The sequence below is a fragment of the Trachemys scripta genome, chromosome 1 (assembly GCF_013100865.1).
Source record: "Trachemys scripta elegans isolate TJP31775 chromosome 1, CAS_Tse_1.0, whole genome shotgun sequence".
Classification (NCBI taxonomy): domain Eukaryota; kingdom Metazoa; phylum Chordata; order Testudines; family Emydidae; genus Trachemys; species Trachemys scripta.
In genome coordinates, this window is record NC_048298.1 from 28,548,073 (window position 1) to 28,570,047 (window position 21,975).

Genomic DNA, 21,975 nt, shown 5'->3' on the forward strand with positions numbered 1-21,975 from the left:
ATTAAACAGTAATTCAATACTTTTTTTCCTATTCCAACTTTTGTGTGGGCTCAAATTGACTGCATTATGTCATACTGATTTGTCACTATTCTTGACTCATTTCCTTGATGTACATTATCATTTCCTCTTGGCACATTGCTGAAAGACATGAAATACCAATTCAGGGTATGAGTTCTGCAGATTTACTCAGGCAAAACTCTCATTGGAATAAATTGGAATTTTGTAGGCTTGAGTCCCCAAATGTTGCCTAGTTCATGGAGTTGCAGTTTCAACTTACAGGTGTATAGTTCTTAAAATCCTCTTCATTAAACATGTGGAACTAGTTTTACTTCGATGGTAAGGAACAGCTTTTATCACTCGCTTGCATTTTGCTCGGGCACTGTGAAGTGGGTATAAAACTGCCAGAGTGGGGTAAAGGGGCATTGGTGTAAATCAGAATCCGGCCCAATGAGTTCCATGGGCTATGCTGATTTACACTGAGAATGTGGCCCTTTGTCTAAACAGGCACCACATAGCTTGCTGTACTGATTGCAAGATATAGTGAAGAATTCAAATCCGAACACTGGTCATTTGATTATATTATATGTACGTGTGTGTATTGTACTCATATGTATATTAATACTGTGTAAATACTTACATTTTTTTAACTATAGGTGGAAATGAAACAGCTACAGAAGAGTTACAAGGCTTTGGCAGACCAAATGAACCTCATATTGTCCAAACGTTTATGGTACATCATGATAGAGCAGTTCCTGATGAAGTATGTCTGGAGTAGCTGTGGTTTGATTATGGTGGCTGTACCTATCATCACAGCAACAGGATTTGCAGATGGCGGTAATAAAGACTTTTATTTAATTTCAAATGTTTCTTTAAAAATATTAGTGTAGAAGAGTAGTCATGTAAGAAGACTACATTTCATTTTAATACCATTTATAGCGATAGTGCTATAATATTCAAACACCATACACGCCTCATCCTTGGGCAGCTCCTGGCATGTGTAAAACTTTACAAACAAACTATTTGAAGAAATATCAGTGACAGAAACCGCATCTTTGAACTTAAGTATCAGGGGGTAGCCATGTTAGTCTGTATCTACAAAAACAACAAGGAGTCTGGTGGCACCTTAAAGACTAACAGATTTATTTGGGCATAAGCTTTCGTGAGTAAAAACCTCACTTCATAGCATCCGAAGAAGTGAGGTTTTTACTCACGAAAGCTTATGCCCAAATAAATCTGTTAGTCTTTAAGGTGCCACCAGACTCCTTGTTATCTTTGAACTTAAGCATGATAAACACATTCTGAATCAAAGGATAGGTTTTTCAAATAAGATGCCAAGGTGAATTGTGGTTAAGCAGTTTTTAAATATCACTTGAACCATTTACTGCCCTTTTTGATGTATGAAGATGGTCTCACAAATTTAAAATAAAATCTTGTTTTTTATTTTTGCAATATCAAGAATGTCAGGTGCTCACTTTCCTCTCTTCAAAGGAGGCCCTAAGCTGTGAGGTCTCATCAAGTTGTAATGTTAGCTGTAGCCCTCATGGCCCAACCAGGGTTGGGAAGATGTGTCAATTCTCAGAATGTTAGCTGCTATATTACTAAATACTGTCCATCTATCTATCTAGTGGGTTTTCTGTGGCGTTTGCTCATCACCTTAGTATCGGAATGCTTCACAAACATTGATTAATTAATATTTATTTATTCTGTTTTGTGTTGACCTGTGTAAGAATCAGCATCTCCTCTCACCTCAAGTAGAGTACAGAAAGAGAAGTGAAGCTCAGGTTATAGGCTTGTATGGCAGCACTATTCAGGTCTTCTGAAGATCATGTCCAGATCTTCCAGCAATGAGAGCGAAGTGAAGCCCTGATTTTAATGTTGTTTGAAATGTTTTTTTTTTTTTTTTTTTTTAAAGTCGGAAAAAATACAACTTGGCAGAGCAGGAGGCAAGGGGAATGTGTTAGATTAAGAAGTAGTAACAAGCAAAAACAAATTGTTTGCTTGTTCATTTTGTAGTTTACATAGAATCATAGGACTGGAAGGGACCTCGAGAGATCCAATCCCATGCACTCATAGCAGGACGAAGTATTATCTAGTCCATTCCTGACAGGTATTTGTCTAATCTGGTCTTAAAAATCTCCAATGATGGAGATTCTACAGCCTCTCTAGGCAATTTATTCCAGTGCTTAACCGCTCTTACAGGAAGTTTTTCCTAATGTCCAACCTAAACCTACCTTGTTGCAGTTTAAGCCCATTGCTTCTTATCCTATCTTCAGAGGTTAAGAAGAACAATTCTTCTCCCTCCTCTTTGTAACAGCCTTTTTATGTACTTGAAATATGTGCAAGTCTTTGTACTTTGTGATTGTATACTAACTTCAGTAGAAGAGAAATCCACAAAAAAAGAATACAATGATTTAAAAATTCCTGTTTAACATTTTTAGATACTGCATATTAGAGCTTAGAAATTATGATAAGTGTCCTAGCAATACCTAAACTAAATAAATGGATAGCGAAAAACTGACTTTAACTTTGGCTCAACAAATGTCCATATACATGACTGGAATCATAAGAAACCTTAAAAAATCAATAAGATTCACCATGCAAAGATTCTGTAATGCTTTGTAAATGAAAAGATCAATTTTAAATCCAGTACATTTAACCAAGTACCAATGGATTGTTTTCAGAGTAGGTGAAATCTGTGCATATTGTCTGAATTTGATAAGGAATTTGGCAATCATATTCTAAACAAAGGAGTTTATACAGGTCCATATTATACAGAACAACCAGTGAAGGATAACAGTGTTTTAGTACTTTGGTAAAAGAAATGAGGTTAACCAATTTAATGTACTTTCTGCTAAAATAGAAATAAATGCAGCTCAGCAAAATCCCTTAACTGATAAAGAGATTATTTAACCACAGAATGTAAATGTCTCCTCCTTAGCCCTTCACCCATGAATCATAAACAGGTTAGGGGTCCTTCAAAGAGAAAGAACCTGTATAGAGAGAGGAAAGGAGCAGTATTTCACCCATATCAACTCTACAGTAAGTAACATTCTCTGACATCCAGGAATGGACCTCTGACAAATATGTTTAAAATGTGGACGGAGCAGAAGTCAGAAAAATAAATCTGTCTTCTCCATGACAGTGGTAGGGCTGTCATATACACCTCTACCCCAATACGATGCTGTCCTTGGGAGCCAAAAAATCTTACCACGTTATAGGTGAAACCGCGTTATATCGAATTTGCTTTGATCTGCCGGAGTGCACAGCCAACTCCCCCTCCCCCCCGAGTACTGCTTTACCGCGGTATATCCGAATTCGTGATATATCGGGTCGCATTATATCGGGGTAGAGGTGTAATACTGAAGAGTATTTGCCAGGAGGAACATGCAAAATGTTAAAGTGTAGAACTTATTACAGAGCCCTGAGGCATTCTACAAGAACTGGGACAAGATCAGAAATGCGTTATTAATGATGACCAATTGACCCCATCAAGTGGTAAGAAGTAAACCAGGTATGCTAAAAATCCAACAAGCGCAGCTCACTGCTGAAGGCGAATTAGTTGGTGAAATAGTACTGTATCCAATCAGATCAAGTGTGGAAGGCAAATGAAGTTGGTTAAAATCTGAGGAATGGGAACTAGAACTGTCACTGATGAATAAACCCATTAGAATCCAGGAAGTGTTTGGAACCGAATAGCTAGTGTTTAGAATTTATGACTATGCCTGAAATCAATCTGAAATTGTTCACATAGATGGTCTTCAGACAGGAGGGATTGCATCAGTACAGCAATAGCCTTTTCACTGTTGCCAAAAAAAATTAGGTATTTGTGTGTATTTAAAACACACACACACCACAGCTAGTGCTACCTTTTCTGATATTCGTTTGCTGCTACAGTATATGAGTTTTGTAAGTCGTTTTATAGTACGCTAGTATGCAAAAGGAATCATACAAAAGTAGAGCAAAATATCCTGAATGTAGTTAGTTCCCTGGAAACTAAACATTAATGACAATGAGACTTTAATTTCATTAGGCACAATAGATATGGGTTTTCCATAAAATAAATGGGATTAAGAAGTTTTATAAGTGGGGAACAAGTTAAACTACTGACAGAGGTTAGATACTAGACTAAAGAGAGACCACTGGCCCAGTCTGTTGTAATATGGCACTTCCTCTAACACAGAAGGAAAAGCCTATGTGTGAAAAACATTGGAGAAAATGATCAAGAAAAGTTATTTTGGGCAGGTCTGGTGGTTTGATTTCAGTCATGCAATAATGGAGAATTGTGTTCTGGAGCAGTTTAAAGTTCCTCAGATTTACCCAATTTTAAATCCACAGTGACATTTAAAATGCTGTCTAGATCAGTAAAACTTGGTTATCTGCCAAGGAAGAGTTATAATTTATTTTTTTTTAGTTTTGTACTACTGAGGACTGGATTCCCTACAGAGCCTTATTCACACGAGTCCTCCCATTGGAGTAAATGTGACAACTTACATGACTATCTATATGAGTGAGGGTTTTAGGATCACACCCTGACTGAGGAAGGTTCTGTCCTTTTTTAGAAAGGCATGACTCTCATTGTGTACCAGATGTGTATATCCCAGTGTGCTGGGTGACGCAGTACTGACTTGGAATAATTTAAATTAAAAAATCTGAACAGCCACAGTTTTCTTAAATAATTCAGAAATTGAATTTTGAGACAAAGGGAGGCCAAATTGGGGTCTTATGTGTATGACAGTAACTTTCTATATAATATTTTTGGCCCCAAATGTTTTCACTTATCTCTTGTGTATCTTCATTGATGTAAGTGGAGTTATACCAAAGATGTATTTATCTAGTTTTTTTTTTTTTTGGTGGCTTGATAAATTAAAACAAACTAGCATTTGGGTATCAGGAGCTTCAAAAGCAAAAAGAAGATACAGACAGGTACAACAAGATTTGGTACGGGATTTATGTTTTCAAACACTGCAGAGTCTGACCTTGTCATGGAGGTGAGAGAACCACTAGCTGCGTAAGAAAATTTCGCTTACGTTGCTTTAGCATTACCTGCCATAGAACAGCACATAAAATGACCATCACGTTACACCTGTAGGAAACTGCTCACAGATTTTCTTGACTAAAAGCACTGAGCCAGCCTAATAGAAGATATTAATAATAATTCCTGGTGTAGGAGTTGGCATACTGGATCAGCCTACTAGTCCGGCTAGCTTAGTGTCTGGCAGTAGCCATACTTCAGAGAAAGACAGAAGTTCCAATCTGCAACACCGTTAACCAATCTGCATAATGTTATAGATTGGTTAAGGATATCTTCCCAAAACCCCTCTTGCAACCTAACATTTCACATTTGGTTGACCATATATTGTCATCTTAATTTGCTTAGTTGCAAATGTTAAGGATTATACATTATTCATTCTTAAAAAATTCAGCCACATTATTATCTTGATGATTTTGTGGAGGAGCAAATTACAGGATGGCTTTATGCTGTATAGCAGTTTCTGTGGGTGTGATGACGGCAAGAGATATCACAGTAGCAGAATTGGACTCCAGGCATGAAATACTTAATGAATTTTACTCTGGAAAAAACAAACACTTCATGTGAAGATACTATACTTGAAACATAAGTGTTTCTTTTTCCCATGCCCTCTCTAGTTTCGGCTGCCATTTTTGCCTTTGTCAGTTGTTAAGGATATTTTCTCACCACACATCACTTCTTGCTCTTATTTGATTGGGAAGAATTTTCATGCTAACAGGCTACAATGTTATAACAAAGGATTATGGAATCAAACAGACAGAGAAACTGGGTTGTGAGAAAGAAGACTCTGACTCAGACACAGATCCCTCTAATACTACCAAGAGGAATATAGAAACTTACTGTCAGTTAATTGCATTCTTATAAAATATTCTAATTTTGCCAAATGTGCATCAGTATGAATGTTCCTTTTTAAGTGGAGTGAAGAATTAAGTAAGGTTGAAAATGAGTAATAGCAGTACTAGTAAAAACAAAACAATGAAACTGAAATTCTGTTTGATTCACTACGGTTGTGGTAAAACTCAGACTGAGTAATAGTATATTAAAAAGAAAAAGAGGTTGATGGGTGTTAAAAAGAAAAAAGGATGATTTGTGAAAGAAGAAGAATTTCTCATACTCCCATTTTTTCTTTGTTACTAGAAGTTTTATTCCAATTGTTTGCCTTTCTGATTCCTTTAAGAAAGTTGTCTTCATAGAGTTAGTATTCTTAACTTAATATCTGTTTTAATAATGGCTCACATTTTAACCATAATTTAATTTGTAGAGATATTTTTCAGAAGAATATTTGAACAGAAGAACATTTTTTGCTTTTAGAGTTAGAAGATGGCCATAAACAAGCAATGGTTAGTGAGCGAACAGAAGCCTTTACTACTTCACGAAATCTGTTGGCCTCTGGAGCAGATGCCATTGAAAGGATTATGTCTTCTTACAAAGAGGTATTGGGTGTCATTTGTAGTATACAACTGAAAAGAGAAATAAATGAAAATAAAACAGAATTTGCAAACGTAAGATTTTTTTTTTAATTTCTTTTGTAATCATATTGGGGCAGATTCTGCAGTCCTTAAATCAATGGGAGTTTCTCTTGAGTGAAGACTGCAGAATTTAGCCCTTAGTAACTTAAGTACAGATAGTATTTTAATGTGGGGATAATTTGTGGCCCATGAACATAAACCATGACAGCATTTTCTAGACTAGAGCCAGATACTGTGCAGTCTTCTCAAGCAGTTCTTCTAATAGACTGTGATTTTTGATTCATCTGTTTCAATACTTGGCCTACAATGTAGAGAGACTGCCTGGTTACCAATTATGTGAAGGTGTTACTATTAGCATTCAGTGTTAAAATCATTTATATAATGCTATACATTTACATGGCGCCTTGCAAACATGGCTGCTTTATGACGCAGAAAAAATATCCACTAAATAATAGGTGAAAGACAGCAAACTGATTTGACTTGTAACACAATTACACTTTAATTCAGAGAGTGTGAAATGAAAGCTTCCATCTTAATTTTATACATAACCTTTTGCCAAAGTAGTATTGGGATACCACACCTTCATATTTTATTCTAAGTTACTTTTGGGCAATTTCCATAGAATGGTAATATGCTTCCTGTGAACTTTAATATTTTATGGTAATAAAGTACGAATCCCACTCCCTTTTTTTACATGAGCAGCCCTTTAGCAGTCACTGGAACTGACCTCGTTAGTAAGATGGGCAATGTTTGGCTCTTTGCGATTTTATTTTTTTGTCTGTAGGCCACCAGTGTAAATCCAAATTTTCAGTGTTTTGATGGGTAAGTCTACAGGCTCATGCTTTTGAAACTGTTACCACCTGCTACCTTTCCTGCAGCGTGTGAGTTGAGGTGATGGTCTAAGGTTTGTTCATAGGGTACAGCATTCAGTATCACAAAAATCACTGTAACAGAGAACACTATTTGGAATGCTGGTTTGCAGGCTTAGCAAAGGCCAAGGATTGAGGGCTTGATTCAACTCCCACTGAATTCACTGGAAAGTCTCTCAGTGGGAGTTGGATCAGACCTTGAATAGGCTTGGAGACTGAACTACATTGTCATATTTAGAAGTGGTCATTGCAGGTCAGTATGGAGGGCACACTGGTGAGACGATGTGGAAAGGCTGTCCTGCTGCTGTCCACGTTGTACCTGCTCTACTGGTAACAGGAGATCTTCAGTCTTAAATACTGTCAGTACAACTCTTTTCACAAGTGTTAGAGACAAAAACCTGCCAATGCAGAACAGTCTAGGCTTACTCATGGAGTTGAAACATTTGATAATTACCATGGGTTTTGTAAAGTTCTCCTTATAAACTCCTATACTCTTATAAAGCCATGACTGAGAGCGGGACCTTATAATTCATAATAAATAGCTGTTCTTGAATTTTGTACAATTATGGGACTTGTCTAGAGTTACAGTTCCTTACACCAGAGACGTCTTCTAACACCAGGTTTGGATCTGGCTATCTCTAAATGCTTTACTACAACTAGCTAATTTATTTGTTTTTTAAGGCTATGTCTAAACGACACACCACTTTCAGTGGCGTGTAAGGTACGTGTGCTACATGCTACATTGAAAAGCACCCTGCATTCACACTGTGGTGTGTTGCTACATGTGTCAGTGAAAGGCTCCAGCAGTGGGGGAGGCAGCTGGGAAAGGTTCTAGCAGCTCCCCTCTGTCAGAGCCTTTCCCCCTACTGCAGTCTTTTCCTACGGCAGGGAAGGACTTCAGCAATGAGGAACTGGCAAAACATTTCCCCTCTGCCTCCCCCCTGGTTGCATCTTTTCCTGCGATAGGAAAAGGCTCCGGCAGTGGGAAGGCAGCGCAACACTATACTGCTAGAAATAGCTATGTAGATGAGGAGGCATGGCTTGGGCAAATTGGAGCGGTGTCGGGTTTGTACTTAGATACATACCCACACTTTTTACTTTACTTGCCTAAGTTGTGCCTGTCTGTCTATGGTGCTATTTATACCTGTGTTGGGGTGGGGGCTACGCAGTATGTGCTCTGCATGCCGCAGAAGGAAGCATGCTGTTTAGATGCACTCTTATACTCATTGTCCTGCTATTCGTGCCTCTCTTCTAGCTTTCGACATCAGAATTTGTGTTTTCTGAATCTGGTAATCATACAGTTATATTAGGAATAATACTTTTCCCTTCAGTCTTCTATACTACTGCAGCTGCTTGGGTGTAATTCCTCTCTGCCAGCAGATGGAGACAGTACATTGAGACTTTTTGGTGAGGTCATCACCTGCAAGAAAAGGGGCTTGCCAGGGCCTAGAGCTCATTTGTTTCTGTCTCCAACAGGCTGAGGATCAGTATCTTCAATGGCTGTGGAGAAAGGCCTGAACAAAGGAGAAAGTCCTTGAGCAGGCATCAAAGGTCTAGGAGGATTTCCAACTATGCACCAATATGAGGCTCCATAAACGGCATAGACAGTGTGGCGGGCAATGAGCTAGCCCTCAAGAGTACTATCTGGCTAACTGCTGCAGTCGTTTCAGGCTTTCACACACAAAATAGATTTCTCCCCACAGGATTCCTCCCCTGCAAGTTAGAGGATGACAAGGTAAAAATAAAAAAGGGCAAGGTAAGGGTGAGAACTACCTTCCCCAAGACCCTGTCAGCCCTGTTCCCCAGAGGCCCCCTCAATTGCAGGGGGTCCAAGGTCCAGGCAGACAAGCAGATCTTTATCCAAAGGAGGATTCATGGGACCTTTGCCAGGGTCTGCTGGAGAGCCTTCCGTGCAGTTTTAGATACCTCTCTCATTTGAGTCTCAGTTGCTCTGGGGCCTCAGCCTACCCAGGAATCCTGACTACAGGTACCAGTGTGTAGAGAGGGGAGTATCTGGGGTACGACATGACCCTGGAGTAGTTTTCACTGACAAATGTACGAGTCTGTCTGTCATATCCGGAGGAGAACAGTTGGACTCATTCCTCTGCACTTTCACCACAGGCTGAAAAATGTTTTGGCGTGGGGACACTGAACAGCCACCATCTCTCACTCAAATAAACTGACCTGGAGCAAAGAGATGGCCAAGGAAAACCAGGTATTGAAAGCAGCCCCCCATGCTCCTCTTAGCCATCCTATTTGTTATTCCCATAGTCAGAGTATGCAACAGTGCAGACTAGCCAAACAGATCCTAAATATGCTAGGGAGAGTGGAAAAGAGGAGTGAGTTTTTTTGAGAGAATTTGTCACAATAGGAGAAGACCTAAACAGACTAGATTGCCACAATTAAATAGAATGGTACACTGGCAGGCTTTTCTCCACATTGACCCATGATGGGTGTTAGGAATCTCGCAAAAAGGCTCAGCAGTTCAGAGCCTCACAACAGCAGCATGAGTGCCACAGAAGAAAGAGAGAAAGGGGTTGGGACGGCTTTGTGGCCCGCATCATGCGGGAGGTCAGACTATATGATCATAATGGTCCCTTCTGACCTTAAAGTCTATGAGTCTATGAGAAAAACAAAGTGAGCAGCATCCAAATCCATTCCTTCCAAGAGAATGAAGTTTCTAGTCAGGGAAAGTTGCTTCAGTGCCAGCAAGGAAGTCCCAGAAGCATTCAGAGTGTGTGGCATTAGAAAGTTAAATGCATTGTGTCCTGGAAGGTGTATACAGAACTACAGGAGATAGGGAAAGCAGCCACCTGGGGTATATGTCCTTCACTGTTTAACCTGTAGTGTTCAGCAAATGTAAGGTTCAGGCATGAGCTGATTCATCATTTGGTGAAAGCGCTGAAGGCAGCTTTCATGAGGTATAACACTGGTCTACAATTTTTGAGAAGTCGTCTGCTTCAGAGATAAAATGTGCTATTGATTATGTATTTTGATGTGTTGAATTCAAATATGACAATTAAAACAACTGATTGGCTACTGTTTCTAAGATATTTAAGTTTTTACATTTTATGTCTGTGCATATTGTGTAGATAGTAGAGTTTTAATCATAAATTGTAAACCTAGGTCTTTTCATGTGTTTATGGTTGCTTTACATGATAATATTTCACCTGTCCTGTTTATGTAACACTTTAAAAATCAGCAAAAGGGTTATATAAATAAAATTTATTATGAAACAAAAGGCAAAAAACTATTATGTACATAGTTTAGTCCTATTCAGTGTCTACTCGGCGCTTCTTGGCTTGTCTCTTGTATTCATTAAATGGAGCATCTCTTGTCACTGTCCAGCAATAGTCTGCAAGCATTGATGGGCTCCATTTGCCCTGATAGCGTTTCTCCATTGTTGCAATGTCCTGGTGAAATTGCTCGCCGTGCTCGTCGTTCACTGCTCCGCAGTTCGGTGGAAAAAAATCTAGATGAGAGTGCAAAAAATGTATCTTTAGTGACATGTTGCAACCAAGGCTTTTGTATGCCTTGAGGAGGTTTTCCACCAACAACCTGTAGTTGTTTGCTTTGTTGTTTCCGAGAAAATGTATTGCCACTAACTGGAAGGCTTTCCATGCCGTCTTTTCCTTGCCACGCAGTGCATGGTCAAATGCATCATCTCAAAGAAGTTCACGAATCTGAGGACCAACAAAGACATCTTCCTTTATCTTAGCTTCACTTAACCTTGGAAATTTTCCATGGAGGTACTTGAAAGCTGCTTGTGTTTTGTCAATGTCCTTGACAAAGTACTTCATCAGATGCAGCTTGATGTGTAAAGGTGGTAACAAAATCTTCCTTGATTCAACAAGTGGTGGATGCTGAACACTTTTCCTCCCAGGCTCCAATGACTGTCGGAGTGGCCAATCTTTCTTGATTTATTGGGAATCTCTTGCATGACTATCCCATTCGCAGAGAAAACAGCAGTACTTTGTGTATCCAGTCTGCAGACCAAGCAAGAGAGCAACAACCTTCAAATCGCCACAAAGCTGCCACTGATGTTGGTCATAGTTTATGCACCTCAAAAGTTGTTTCATGTTGTCTTAGGTTTCCTTCATATGGACTGCATGACCAACTGGAATTGATGGCAAAACATTGCCATTATGCAGTAAAACAGATTTAAGACTCATCTTCGATGAATCAATGAACGGTCTCCACTCATCTGGATCGTGAACGATGTTGAGGGCTGCCATCACACCATCGATGTTGTTGCAGGCTACAAGATCACCTTCCATGAAGAAGAATGGGACAAGATCCTTTTGACGGTTACGGAACATGGAAACCTTAACACCACCTGCCAGGAGATTCCACTGCTGTAGTCTGGAGCCCAACAGCTCTGCCTTACTCTTGGGTAGTTCCAAATCCCTGACAAGGTCATTCAGTTCACCTTGTGTTATGAGGTGTGGTTCAGAGGAGGAGGATGGGAGAAAATGTGGGTCCTGTGACATTGATGGTTCAGGACCAGAAGTTTCATCCTCTTCCTCATCTGACTCAAGTGAGAATGATTCTAGTGCATCAGGAACCGGCAGTCCTTCTCCGTGGGGTACTGGGCGTATAGCTGATGGAATGTTTGGATAATGCACAGTCCACTTTTTCTTCTTTGACACACCTTTCTCAATTGGAGGCACCATGCAGAAGTAACAATTGCTGGTACGATCTGTTGGCTCTCTCCAAATCATTGGCACTGCAAAAGGCATAGATTTCCTTTTCCTGTTCAACCACTGGCAAAGATTTGTTGCACAAGTGTTGCAGCATATGTGTGGGGCCCATCTCTTGTCCTGATCTCCAATTTTGCAGCCAAAATAAAGGTGATAGGCTTTCTTAACCATAGTGGTTATACTGCGCTTTTGTGATGCAAAAGTCACTTCACCACAAACATAGCAGAAGTTATCTGCACTGTTCACACACGTACACGAGGCATCTCTGTGCACTTTGGCTAAACAGAAATGTGTCCCTTTGCAAAATCAAACACTGACAAATAAGAGAGCATGACACTGTATGATTTCTAGAGCTGATCTAGGGCAATTTGTTCAGCAGAGTGATGTAAGCTTCGTTATGATTGCATCATCCATGACTTCTAGGAATAACATGATGCAATCCATATCATGTATGACGCAATACCAGCTTCAGATTGCATCCTTCATTGTTTTGCCTAAAAAGCAAGTACTGTCCAAACCCAGTCATAGATTTATTCATAGATCCAGTCAAAGATGTATTTTAGTCATTTCTGGTTTAAATTGAGATCCCTTCCCTTTATAACTCACTTATCCTCCACCATTCCCAAGTCAAGGGTCGTATATACTGACCCAATAGCATATCTTGAAAACTAGAGCCAATCAACAATTTTAAGCATCATTTTCGTTCTCAGTGACCCAAAATTAGTAAAGTTTGACTACATTTATTTCAGAAGCATTTTAGCTGTAGAGCAGTGTAATCAGTGCCTACTGTATGGCACAGCATTGCTTTTGGCGGTAGCCAAACATCTGGTGTGGCACAGAAAATCAAAGAGAGAAAAATTTTCCTTATGTGTTAAATTTTCTTTCTTTGATATCGTCTATGCAAGTCCAGGCCTCCTCCCTTTAAACTTAGCACTGTCTTCTGCAAATTTCCAGGACTTTTTCAAACATCAAGTTTTATGCTAGGGCTCCAAGGTCTAAAAATTCTGTGTGGTGTATTTTGCACAATAAATTGCTATTATAGGAACTGCTTTAGGAGATTCAGCTGACAGATGGGAGGTAGCAGCCCCCTTATTTGCTGTTGATGACATCACTAAAAATTCTCAAGGCCTTTATTGGAGTTATACCAATTTACGTCAGCTTAGGATCTATCCTTCAGCGTAATGTCGCCATCTGCTGGCAGATAGGAACTGTACGTGTGCATCTGGGGGGATTGTCAGAGAAGATCTCAAAGAAATAAAATTAATTGGTGAGGAAAATTTTCCTTTTATTCTTAATCCAGAATGAAATCTAAGTAGTACTGAGTCAAAACGATTGGGAATGCTATCCATAAATGACTGGACAAAGTATTTAATTTCCAGTTTCCAGATTATGTAATTTAAACAGATCATTTGTTGTTTCTCAGGTCACTGAGTTAGCAGGCTATACAGCTCGAGTGTACAACATGTTTTCAGTCTTTGATGAAGTGAAGAGGGGCATTTACAAAAGAACTGCTGTTGTTCAAGAGATTGAAACCAGCAAGAATGAAGATAAAGCAGAACTACACATTGATGGCCCCTTGGAAATCAAGGGTGGGTAATTCATATTTTGATACTTTTCTCTATAAACTCTTCAGCCTACTATGCAACTTTACTGGTATAAACAAAGTCTTTCTTTACACAACCCTTGCTGCTATTTCAAAGTTGCTACAGATCAACTCCCCTCCCATTACATATTCCTAACCTACTTCTTTGCAGTTTTCTATGCCTCCCAGCAGACAACCCTGAGATTCCTTCCCAATGTACTCTCACAAGGGCTGGCTGGAAATTCTCCATCAAAACCGCCACAGAAAATGTTTTTTTTTTGACATTTTTTTCACCCAGAAAGAATCTGCTTTCCTTTACATTTTTTTAGTTTTAATTAGAAAACTGAAACCTGAAATTTTTCATCTGAAAAGAGAAAAATTTTGATGTTTTTAGTAGGATTTGGCCTAAAAAACTTCAGGCACTGAAAATCAAAATGTGTTCAGTTTTCATATTTTCAACAAAAAGACGCAATTTTCCACTGAAAATTTTTCAGATCAGCTCCAACCCTCCTGCCTGCCTTTCCCCTTGCTCCTCCTACCCTCTATGTTCTGTCATTTCCCCTCTTTCTCCTCCTTCTAAGGTCTGTGTATGTGCCCTCTGACTGAATTCTCACTGTGCCACATTACTCACCTTCTGTCTCTACCCCTCACCCCCATCCAATTTCTTTCCCAATCCCCTCATATGGCCTTTTGCCATTTACTTCTCCTGATTACCCACATTGGACACCTTCCATTTCCTGCTTCCCAGCTGCTGCTGACAAACCAAATCCCTTCTCCACCCCCACAGGAAAAAAAGTAGCTATTCAGAGGCGAAGGAGTTAAACTGCTATGTGTGAAATATTTTCTTCCTTCTCTTACAACATTATTGCCCTTCAGCACAGATTTCTCAACAGGGTCATAATAAACACCCTGAGGCGGCACAAACATTAACTGTAAGCATTAACTGATTTCTTGACCTTGTAGGACATGACAATGTGTGATTACCAATAAAATAAACAACATTTTATAATAGCTACATTTTGTAATGTAGTAGAGAAAAGTGTTTTTTAGTCCAAATAGTGGTAAATTAATGTACTTGGCCCACAGGCAATTGTTCTTTAGCATGACTGCCTAGTTATTTTAAAGACTGAATGCAGTTCAAATATGAGAACTCTGCTGATGTTTCCATACGGTATAGCATCCCATTCTTCAGTCCATACCAAGACTTTGTTTCCACTACAGTTGCAGAGGCAACATATTTTCTGAAGCTCTCCCATCAGAGTTCCACTGTAATAACATTTTTCTTCCTTTCTTTCAGCCTTGATAATTTCAGAAATCTCTGCATAGGAATTTATAACAGTGGAGGGGTGCGTGGGTGGGTATCTGTGCATATGTGTGTACACTCATGTGTGCATACATGTAAGTGTGCATATTGTTAAAAGAAAAATCCATGTCTTTTAAGGCAAGTTTATTACATTGCCCCACACCACTTATTTCCTCTTAAATCGTCAGTATCAACTTGTGCCACCAAATAATGTTATATTATCCTCTGTATTTACTATAGCCCATAAGTTTACTGATGTAGGCTAATAAAGAACGACAACCTTTTAAACAGACAAGGTGGGTGAAGTAATATCTTTTATTGGACCAATTTGTGCTGGTCAGAGAGACAAGCTTTCGAGCCACACAGAGCTGCTTTTCAGCTTGTCTCTCTCACCAACAGAAGTTGGTCCAATAAAAGCTATTACCTCACCAACCTAATCTTTCTAATATCCTGGGACCAACATGGCTACAACTACACTGCATACAACCTTTTAAATACTTTAGTCAAATAACAATAATATATTACTTTACTTAGTCTTTCCTTATCTTATCATTCAGAATTATAAAAAAGGATCATCACTTAACTTTTGTAGCTGTGCTATCAATTTATATGCCTCATTACATTAAAAAACAAAACAAACAACCTCCAACCCCCTTACATTAAGAGAGCCTTACGGTCGCAAAGTCAAGCACTCAAATATTAGGAAATCCCAGAATTAATGTTACCTATGCAACTCTCACCATGATATCTGAATATTTTACAAATGTTAATGAATTGATCTTCACAACATCTGTTTGAGGGTATTATTATCCCTGTATTCTATCTGGGGAACTGAGGCATAGAGAAATTAAGGACAAATATGTCATAGGTGCCCAACTTGAGACGCCTAGGGGTTTCAGATTATTTAGTATTTTTATAACACCTTATATGTCCAAAGTGCAGGTTTGACTTCTGTTGCAGTCATGACCACTCCTGAAAATCTGGTCCAAGCTGTTTGACGTCAGGCACGTAGAAAATAAGGAACGCACAGTTAGTGGCCAGTGGTGGTGATTTTGGTTCAAGTGGCTTGTTCAGCATCACATGGTAGAGGCAATCAAGTAGAATCTAGTTCTCCAGGATAGCATTTTAATTCTCTAACCATAAGACTATATATTCTCTTCTGATGGTCTCCTGCCTCCTTCACTACACATTTTCCAACTTCTCCGACAAATGAGGCAGGCAACAGATGGAATATTCAGAGAATGTAGCTGCCAAATTCTAACAAGCCTTTATGTTCAAACTTTTTTCAGAGGCTTATAACTTGGCCAAATTTGGATTAATTTTCATGGAGATGGCATAAGGCACGCCCCTGACATCAGGGTGACCTGTCTGCCAAATTTCAAGTTCCTGCCACGGAGCTTGGAAGCAACAGAGCTTCTCAACTAAGTGGTCATAAGAACTATTTTAAGATGGGAACAACAACCCTAATTTCATTCCCAGAAGCCACCAAAATATTTTAGCTGAAACTTTGCAAAATTCAGCCTGAGGAAAATGCCCAACATGGAAAATTTCAGCCCAAATAGTTACAGATTGGTAAAGTTATAAGCAACTGAAAACAGGGTCTTATAATGGAAAGTGTAAGGGAGCCTTAATTATAGGCAGTGCTACCAGATCCACCTGTAACAATCCTGTATTTAATTGTTTCTTTATTTGGATTAGTTTAAGACTTGACAAAATATGTAGGGCTGTCAATTAATCACAGTTAACTCATGCGATTAACTCAAAAAATTAATCGTGATTAAGCACAGTTTTAATTGCACTCTTAAACAATAGAATATCAATTGAAATTTATTAAATATTTTTGATGTTTTTCTACATTTTCAAATATATTGATTTCAATTACAACACGGAATACAAAGTGTACGATGCTCACTTTATATTATTATTTTTATTACAAATATTTTAAAAACAAAACAATGTAAAACTTTAGAGCCTACAATCCACTCAGTCCTACTTCGTGGTCAGCTAATCACTAAGAGAAACAAGTTTGTTTACATTTACAGGAGATAATGCTGCCCACTTTTTATTTACAAAGTTACCTGAAAATGAGAACAGGCATTCACATGGCACTTTTGTAGTTGGCATTGCAAGATATTTACGTGCCAGATACGCTAAACATTCGCATGCCCCTTCATGCTTCTCCACTATTCCAGAGGACATGCTTCTATGCTGATGATGCTCGTTTAAAAAAAATGCGTTAATTAAATTGGTGACTGAACTCCTTAGGGGAGAATTGTATGCCCCCTGCTCTGTTTTACCCACATTCTGCCATATATTTCATGGTATAGCAGTCTTGGATGATGACCCAGCACATGTTGTTCGTTTTAAGAACACTTTCACTGCAGATTTGACAAAATGCAAAGAAGGTATCAATGTGAGATTTCTAAAGACAGCTACAGCTCTCGACCCAAAGTTTAAGAATCTGAAGTGTCTTCCAAAATCTGAGATGGACGAGGTGTGGAACATGCTTTCAGAAACCTTAAAAGAGCAACACTCTGACGTGGAAACTACAGAACCCGAACCACCAAAAAAGAAAATCAACCTTCTGCTGGTGGCCTCTGACTCAGATGATGAAAATGAACATGCGTCAGTCCACACTGCTTTGGATCATTATCAAGCAGAATCTGTCATCAGTATGGACGCATGTCCTCTATAATGGTGATTGAAGCATGAAGGGACATGCGAATGTTTAGCGTATCTGGCACATAAATATCTTGAAGGGACATACAAACTCCAGAAATTCGTGGCTCTCAGCACTGTTCTTGGACTAATAGATATCACTGCCCCCCTGAATGTTTCACTAACTTTTTTTTTTAATTTATAGGAAAAGTTATTGATGTTGATCATGGAATTGTTTGTGAAAATGTTCCTATTATTACCCCAAATGGAGATGTGGTGGTTTCCAGACTAAACTTCAAAGTAAGATGATATGCAAGAATCTTCTGATTGTTGCCATCACATTAACACAAAACAACACAGAGTTCATGTACCCTATGTTAAATACTTGGAGAAGAGGGGAAGTCAAGAAAGGTAGGCATAGTGGCTCACTAGAGGCAGATATGTACAGTGTATCCTGCTCAAAGAAAATGGAGAGAGAGGAGAAGGAATGGTTTGACTTATGTCATTGTCAGATTAAAAACTACAGCTGCATTTTCAAAATTGCTTAAGGGAGTTCTGCATCCAACTCCCATTGAATTTCTATGGGGCTGAGGTGCTTAACACCTTTAGGATGCTTTAAAAATCTTCGAAGTCCACAACATTAGAGTGAACAGTGAGTCTGTGGAACTTCACTTGACCACTCCAAGGATCAATAGTAACTAACAGCTGACAGTATAATCTGCAGGCCCAATCCTACAATCTTTGCTCAGTAAAAACTCACATTGTTTTCAATGATTTATTGCAAATAGCAATCGATTCCTATTGGCATCACATTGTTAATGCATTTCATTTATTGAATGATTCCAAAATATGTCACAATATTGAATGTTAGTGCAGTAATTATATAGAAATAGGTGAAAGCATTGGAAAGTTGCATGAGAACGTCCACTACCTCATTATGCATCTAATTGCTCATGTTACCTCTGTATTTGTATTCTGGGTGTGTGCGAGAGACAGAGAGAGAGAGCCCCTTTAAGGAAATAGTCAGCACCTGGCAGAATAGGGCCTTTAATTTGGCAAAACTCCCAGCTACTTTACATGTATTTCGTTTAGCACTATAAAATGATGGACTGATATTCAGACAGAGATACTTGTATGTTTGTACACTTTACCTAGTATATTTATAGAGAGAATTCACAAACAGTGCTATTGGGTGGGTGGGGGGAAGTATAGGGATGTATAGGGTGAATAAACAAAGGGGTGTGTGTGTGTGTATATATATATAATGTATGTGTATAAGAAATGCATAAAAATGACACTATATAAGCAGAAATAGAATTTTGAGGTTCACCCCTTTGTGCCTAATTCACCCATACAAAAAATACCATATGCTGTTTAATGAGATTGTGATGGAATTTAGTGTAGTTATAGAAATGTTAACGTTTGTAAGGTAGTGAGTGTCCTTAACTCCTTACAGTCTCCTCAAATTGAAGTCAGTGCATGCAAGTACTTGAGGGGAGTGTTTGGCTCTAAATATGATTTGTAGATGCAGAACAAGGAATACTGAAATCAAGATTCATCATAGATAGTGACATATGGTATGTGGGCATGTTTTTCCCAGCTCTATGTGACTAGGGTCTAATTTTGCTACATGTTGAAATGAACTGCAGTCAGATTTTACCTAAGACACAAAGTGCCGAAATGTTAAAAAAGGTTTCAGTGCTAATGACTCATGCCCCTCCACAAAATAGCCTTTTGTAAGTAGTACCATACCCATCTGGATTGTTTCCTAAATTAGGAAAAAAAACATCTAAATTGTATCTTTGGAGCTAGTAAATATGATTTCTTCTGATTCCTTTGCTTTTGCTCTTTGAATCCACATATTCTATGCAAATACAGTTTTTCAAGCACTAGACTGAATAAGAGTTGTAGCCAGTTTCACAATTTGTATTTACTTAAACTAAATGCTTAGGTGGTTTCATTGTGGGGTGTGCTAGATTGTGTCATTATATGCTTCATAGTAAAAGTGATATATTTTGAAAGGTGGTTGTTTTATCGTTTTCATGACTATTTTAGGTACAGGAAGGAATGCATCTTTTAATCACTGGCCCCAATGGTTGTGGAAAGAGTTCTCTTTTCAGAATTTTAAGTGGTCTGTGGCCAGTCTATGATGGTGTTCTCTACAAACCGCCTCCCCAGCACATGTTCTATATCCCACAAAGGTACGTGCTTTGCCTACACTAGAAATACTTTTTTCCCAATTTTGTGAGATTTGGTCCACTTTCTGAACCCCAGGCATCTAAAGTAAGGTTAGAAGATGGTAACCGTCACCTCTTATTACTGGAAAGTGCAGAAGAATTGCCGCCACATTCAGTTGTACGGGGAGAGCTCCCATTGCCAGTCACCAGCGTGTGATGGGGATGAGCCCACATACAGCCGGAGAGGGCTGGATGACTGAAGAACACTGGGGGAAAGTTTAGGCTTTGGAACATAGTTTCCTTTTCCATCAAGCAAAACTTGAAATAGGCCAAATAGAGCTTGTTTTTAAAATAAATGTGAAATAAAGTATCACAAATGGGGAACATTGTTTTTCCCCAAACTTGAATTACAATTTAAAACCCCTAAATTTTGCAATACTAAACCAAAACCAAATCCAGCATTACTTTTATATTTTCACTTTTAAATCTGTGTTCCTTTTGCCAAGGAAAGTATGATGTTTTGAATGTTTCCTTTGTAATCTGTAGGCCTCCCAGAACACAATCCAATCCAATATATTCCAATATTTCTCTTTAGAGTTCTAACTTGCATGTTTTTGCAAAAGCTAAATCAAGCACTGAAAATCTTTGCTTGCCTTTTGTAGTTCACCCTCTTCACTTGGGTAAAAGTAAATGTTCACAATGTTTCTGCTTAGAAAATAGCAGTGATAAAGTAGAATGGAAGCTGTTAAGTGATGGATAGATTTTTTCTCTGCAGACAAACAGAGCCTTCAAAACAACATAAAAAGCCTGCGTGTAAATAACGCAAAAGAGTATATTGCAACTAGATAGTGTCATTAAAGCTCAGTACTGAGTAGAAGGCAGTGAAGAGTTGAACAATCCCAAGAAGAACTTCTCAGAACTTCTGGGGAGCTGATACATCACTATAGAAATCAATGGTGTACACTCACCTGGAAAGAAAGGTTTAAATGATGAGCAGTATAAAGAAGGTAAACCAGGCACTTCTTGTTCTTGTTGTTATGAGAAAGGGTAACAGAAGACATTCAGTGAAACTGAAAGGCAGCAAATTTAAAATTGATAAAAGGATACTTTTTACATGACAACATTAGCCTGTGGGACTCCCTGCCACAAGATATTATTAATGACCAAGAGTTTAGCAGGATTAAAAAAAATGGATAATGAGCACCCACACTTACAATAGTAAGGATTAAAAAAAAAAGAAGTTTAGAAGGGATATAAACTGTCATGCTTCAGGGCATGTTACTCAATCTGTTACTGAGGTGGCTAGGTCAGAAGGACTAGGAAAATTTTTCCTTATGGGGAGTTTATTTTATAAATGCTCGCTTCAGGGGTTTCTTGCATCTTTACCCAGAGCATCTGGTTTTGGCCACTGTGGGAAACACAGTATTAGACTAGGTAAGCCATTGCTCTGAATAAGCATGGCAAGTCTTATGTTCTATTTAAGATTTTAAAAGCCAACTCGAGAATCAGCTTATTTAATAGAAATAGCAAAGGATAATTATCCTCCAGTGTGAATGCAGTTCTGTCAGGAGCCAGGCAGAGCTGCAATAAGAAAATAGGCCATTTTGGAAAAGAAGCCTGGTTGGTAACAAAGGTCCCGTGATTACAATCCTCCAGCTCCCCTTGAACCAGAGATCTGAAGTGATGACGGAAGTGGCACTTGGAACCGTAGGGGACTTTTTTAGGCAATGGGAAAACAAGTTTTAAAGAAAAAGCCACCCTCCTCATTTCCTTCCTGGCTCCACCTGAAACATTTAGAAGGGTCAGGAAGGGTTACATCCTAAACTTCCCTCTGACTGCTAAAGATTTAGACACTAGTGAGGCTGAACTCCACTTGGAGGAGCCACTTCTGTGTTCAACGTCTCTTTTTGTGTCTTTGGAGAAGGCTTCCCCCAAACTGCTCTGCAAGTGATCCTTAGCTGTGACCTGACGGGGTCACCTCTAAAGGGGAGAGAGTAATTCACTCTCCTTAGCCATTGAATTCTTGCCCTCCTTGCTGAGATAGCAAACAGAGGTACCAGTTGGGGTTATGGTTTTGTGATGTGCATAGATGTCCTCTTGGAAGTAAGTTGAAACCATCAGTTCATTTCAGGGTAGCCATCAGATACTATCACTTTCAGTCACTACTTGCATAGCACTTGATTGTAAC

The 21,975-nt window shown here is 38.9% G+C and overlaps 1 protein-coding gene across 1 annotated transcript in view; it reads left to right on the plus strand.

Annotated features, from left to right (window-relative positions):
* ABCD2 (ATP binding cassette subfamily D member 2) overlaps nt 1-21,975 on the plus strand; it is a 65,005-nt gene that overhangs the window by 1,896 nt on the left and 41,134 nt on the right. The window contains exons 2-6 of the mRNA XM_034766898.1: nt 654-834; nt 6,341-6,462; nt 13,491-13,656; nt 17,816-17,910; nt 19,666-19,811. Coding sequence (XP_034622789.1) covers nt 654-834; nt 6,341-6,462; nt 13,491-13,656; nt 17,816-17,910; nt 19,666-19,811 — 710 coding nt within the window. The remainder of the gene's footprint in view (nt 1-653; nt 835-6,340; nt 6,463-13,490; nt 13,657-17,815; nt 17,911-19,665; nt 19,812-21,975) is intronic.